Raw genomic sequence first — 3,802 nt, 5'->3', positions numbered from 1 at the left:
TCACTAAATAATGAAGGTTCTATTCCATAAAGCCCCACAGAGTTGACATCTTTGAGTGACTATGGGGGAGGAGAATCTGGTTGCCGTGAGGACTGTAAGCAGGGCTAAGGAAAGCTGGTTCTCCTGCTTCCTAGGGAGGGTCTTCTAATCCTCAAACCGTATCAGTTCTTTTAAAGCTTTAGATACTGCTGGCCAAGAGAGTTGCGGAGAGACAGCCCACCCTTCCCCAGTCCTTCCGTTTCCACACCTGAGGATGGAGGAGGTGTTGGCAGTCCTGGCCAGAATGCAGCCAGAGCTCATCTGTCCTGTCTGCCTGGATTACCTCAATAATCCTGTCACCATCGACTGCGGGCACAACTTCTGTGACTCCTGCATCCGCATGTCATGGAAGGACCTGCAGGACACATTCCCTTGTCCAGTCTGCCGGCAGCCCCGCCAGGAGAAGCGCGTCAGGGCCAACGCCCAGCTGGGAAGGCTGGTGGACCTGGCCCGGCTCCTCCACAGCTCCAGGAGCAGCGAGACGGTGCGGGGAGAGGAGCGCAGGTGTGAGGAGCACAAGCAGGTCTGTGAGGATGACCCAGACCTATGGTGTCCCGTGTGCGCCCAGAGTCCTGATCTCCAGAGATCTGTGGAGGAGGCCACATCTTATCACAGACAGAGGCTCAGCAGGTACATCAAGTCCCTGAAGAAGCGGTTGGCAAAGGTGCAGAAGCTAGAAGCCACCCATGATAGAAAGATCCTACAGCTGACACAGGAGGCCAGAATGCATAAGAGTCAGCTGGCCTCAGAATTTGAGCTGCTCACCCAGTTTGTGGAGCGCGAACAAGAGGCCGCTCTCCGCAGGCTGGCAGCAGAAGACAAACGCCTGCAGCAGCAACACAGTGCCAACCTGGAGGCCTACTCAGAGCATAAGTTGGAGCTGCAAGAGCTTCTCTGGGACATGTCCGAGAGGAGCGTGATGTCTGAGGAGATGGTGCTGAGGGGCCTGAGGGGCCTGCAGCAGCGCTGGGAGAGCCTGGAGCCCCCGGCCGTGCAGCCCCTACTCTTCCGCCCGGCGGCCTACAGCCTCCCTCCGCTGTGCTCGGCGCTCAGCAGCGTCATCCGGAAATTCCGAGAGCACATCAGCCTGGACCCCCGCACGGCCCACCCCAGCCTGCGCGTGTCTAAAGATAAAAAGTCCGTGACCTGGGTGAAGAATAGTTCCAACCCCGCTGGGAACCCCGGGCCCTGGGCAGATGCCACCGAGCTGGTGGTGCTGGGCCGCGAGGCCTTCGCCTCTGGCCGCCACTACTGGCAGGTGCAGGTGGGCGCCAAGCCCGAGTGGGCCGTGGGCGTGTGCACCGTCGCCCCTTCGGCCCAGGCCCCGCGGGCGCAGCCGGCCCCCAAGAGATGCTGGACGCTGCAGCGGCAGGACGGCGACTACCTGGCCGTGGGCGCGGGGGTCGTGCCTCTGGCCCTCGGGGACCCGCCCGCGGCCCTCGGCGTGTACCTGGACTGGGAGCTGGGCCAGCTTTCCTTCTACAACGCCGCCGACAGGGCTCACCTGCACTCGTTCACCGAGCACTTTGCTCAGGAGCTCAAGCCGTACTTCCGCGTGGGGCCCGACTGCGCTCCTCTCTCGGTGGGTGCGGGGAGGGCTTAGGGGATTTATCCCTGCTTCTCTTTTCCTCCTGCTAGAGTATTGACGATTATTAAATGATAACTGCATCTCAGTTAATTCAGTTGTCTTTGAATCTGGCATGATTTTTTTTAAAAAGTATTAATTTCACTTTAAGAGAATAATAACATTGTTTTCTTCTGTATTTTGCCTCTTGTTTCTTTTATTGGGGGGGCAAAGTGGGGCGAGGAAGGGCGGAGTGGGGGCGTGTGGTGAGTGGTGGGTTCCAGCCATGAGTGCTGAGATGTACTACCCGAAGGTGGTCTTGGGACCTCTTGACCTTTTGTTATGTCCCATGCAGGATTATATATATTTATTTTCTGTAGCTGAGCCATGCGTGCTCACCACTCACCCTCACAAATACGGGTGACTTTTCAGGAAATCCCTCACTGTGGAAATACGTTGTCCTGGTTACACTGGGCCTGAGGCCCATGTCCTTCCCTACTGTCCAGGATGGCAGACAGAAGAAGGCTTCATTTTTGGGGACCACTATTCCAACAAAGGCCTTTTCTATTCACTTGCTTTTTTTCCCCGGTTGTTTGTTTCTTAGGCTAGAATATAAAATTTCCTGTCTGAGTTCCCACAGTTTTCACATATGTACTTGAAATCCTTTAAAGTATGCTTTTTTTGGGATGACCTCTTTAAAAGTGTTTCAGGTGGGAACAAGATGAGAGATTAGTGAACCATATCTTCCCATGAATTGGGAGGGAGCCATTGAGCCCTCTAGAAAAACTAAGCGTTTATTGGGGGGGGGGGCGGAGAGGAGGAGGGGAGACAATGGTAGGTGGGGATGCCACGCTGAGGTAAGGGCAGTTTGGATTCCTGTCTTCTTTCAAAGCAAATGCCAGGGAGGTTCACTTTTTAAAGGGAACGTGATTTCTAGATTTTATTTCAAATAAGATTGAAATAACTTTATCCAGCTCAAAGATCTTTGTAAACTTGAGCTTCCTGGACACAGAGAGGGGAGTGCCTGTTGGCCTTCCCGTGAGTATGGACTTTGAAGCAAACCTCAGCTGCCTTTCCCCAGGGGGCAGGGGCTGACTCAGTGATTAACTTCTGATCAAGCAGCTTTATTCCCTCTGTCAGTAGAGAGGTATTTCTAGATTTAGTTTTTGCCTCTTATTTTTCTGGGTTCCAAACACATTTTGTGCTTTTCAGCACTCACACAGAAACCAGTTCTAGACACGGGCACCGAGCCCAGCCTTTGGCGCTGAGTGTCCACCATCAGAGCTTGTCCCGGGTGCCGTGCCTTTACAGGCTTGTCATCGGGAACCCTGACCCTTGACTGCGTTCTGAGACTTGTCTCTTCAGGAGAGTCTCCTTTTTTTAAAAAATTGTATTTTCTGTTGTGGTTGAGTCATTAGCACAGCTATTTAAGTGAACTTGCAGGAAGGTCCATGTTGTCCTTTGCAAGATATAGGGAACACATGTTAAATAATAGTATTCTCTGTTCTGTGGCAGAGGTGGGGTGGTGGGGGATGGGGTGGGGGTGGTGGGAGGGATACTGGGAAACATTAGTGGAGGAGAATGGGCACTGGTGGAGGGATGTAAACAAAATGCAAACATGAAAGTTCTAAGTTTGTAACTGTACCTCACCGTGATTCACTAATAAAAAATTTTAAAAAAAGGTATTCTCTGAAATCTAGAGTCATAACTAAATCTCCAAAGAGATGCCAGCCAACCCACTACAACTCATGACTACACCAACTTCCCAGCTAAAATCTCTGGGTGTGCCTTCGTGGGTAGGGGTAGGGGTGCTAAGTCCCTGTTCTCCCCAAGTCCTAGCAGCTGCCAAAGGCCCAACTACTGCTTCATGACAAATCTCTGCAGAGATACCAAACAGATGAAAAGTCCAAGTACACTTGTTTTTCAGGCTGAAAACTCTGGGTCTTCTCAGATTGGTGGTGGGAAACCAATTATTTTTTATAATTCTATTAGTCACTTAGACTAATGGACATTCCATTAGTCCATTAGTCATTGTAACAGGCAATAAAAATAAATTATTTTGAGCCTACTAAAGGGTCAGCTTAGGGAGTGGTTAGGAAATGGGGACAATGTGGGAGGGAAGGTCACACTGCTTGTGGGTTTGGTGTAGGAACATTGAATGCCCATAACAAAAGTATTGTGAACATCTTGGTAAACCAT

The 3,802-nt window shown here is 51.6% G+C and overlaps 1 protein-coding gene across 1 annotated transcript; it reads left to right on the top strand.

Annotated features, from left to right (window-relative positions):
- Nucleotides 1–253: 253 nt before the first annotated feature.
- On the top strand, nucleotides 254–1,642 carry LOC101551645 (tripartite motif-containing protein 75-like). Its single transcript, XM_055144237.1, has one exon. The coding sequence runs from the start codon at nucleotides 254–256 to the stop codon at nucleotides 1,640–1,642; it is 1,389 nt and encodes a 462-aa protein (XP_055000212.1).
- Nucleotides 1,643–3,802: the final 2,160 nt, after the last annotated feature.

Source organism: Sorex araneus, chromosome 7, assembly GCF_027595985.1.
Source record: "Sorex araneus isolate mSorAra2 chromosome 7, mSorAra2.pri, whole genome shotgun sequence".
NCBI lineage: Eukaryota > Metazoa > Chordata > Mammalia > Eulipotyphla > Soricidae > Sorex > Sorex araneus.
The sequence above is the reverse complement of the archived record's forward strand: the minus strand, read 5'-3'. Positions and strand labels throughout refer to the sequence as shown.

Bases quoted from the DNA above. Each gene is read 5' to 3' on its own strand.
- LOC101551645 (XM_055144237.1), top strand. From the start codon at position 254: ATGGAGGAGGTGTTGGCAGTCCTGGCCAGAATGCAGCCAGAGCTCATC.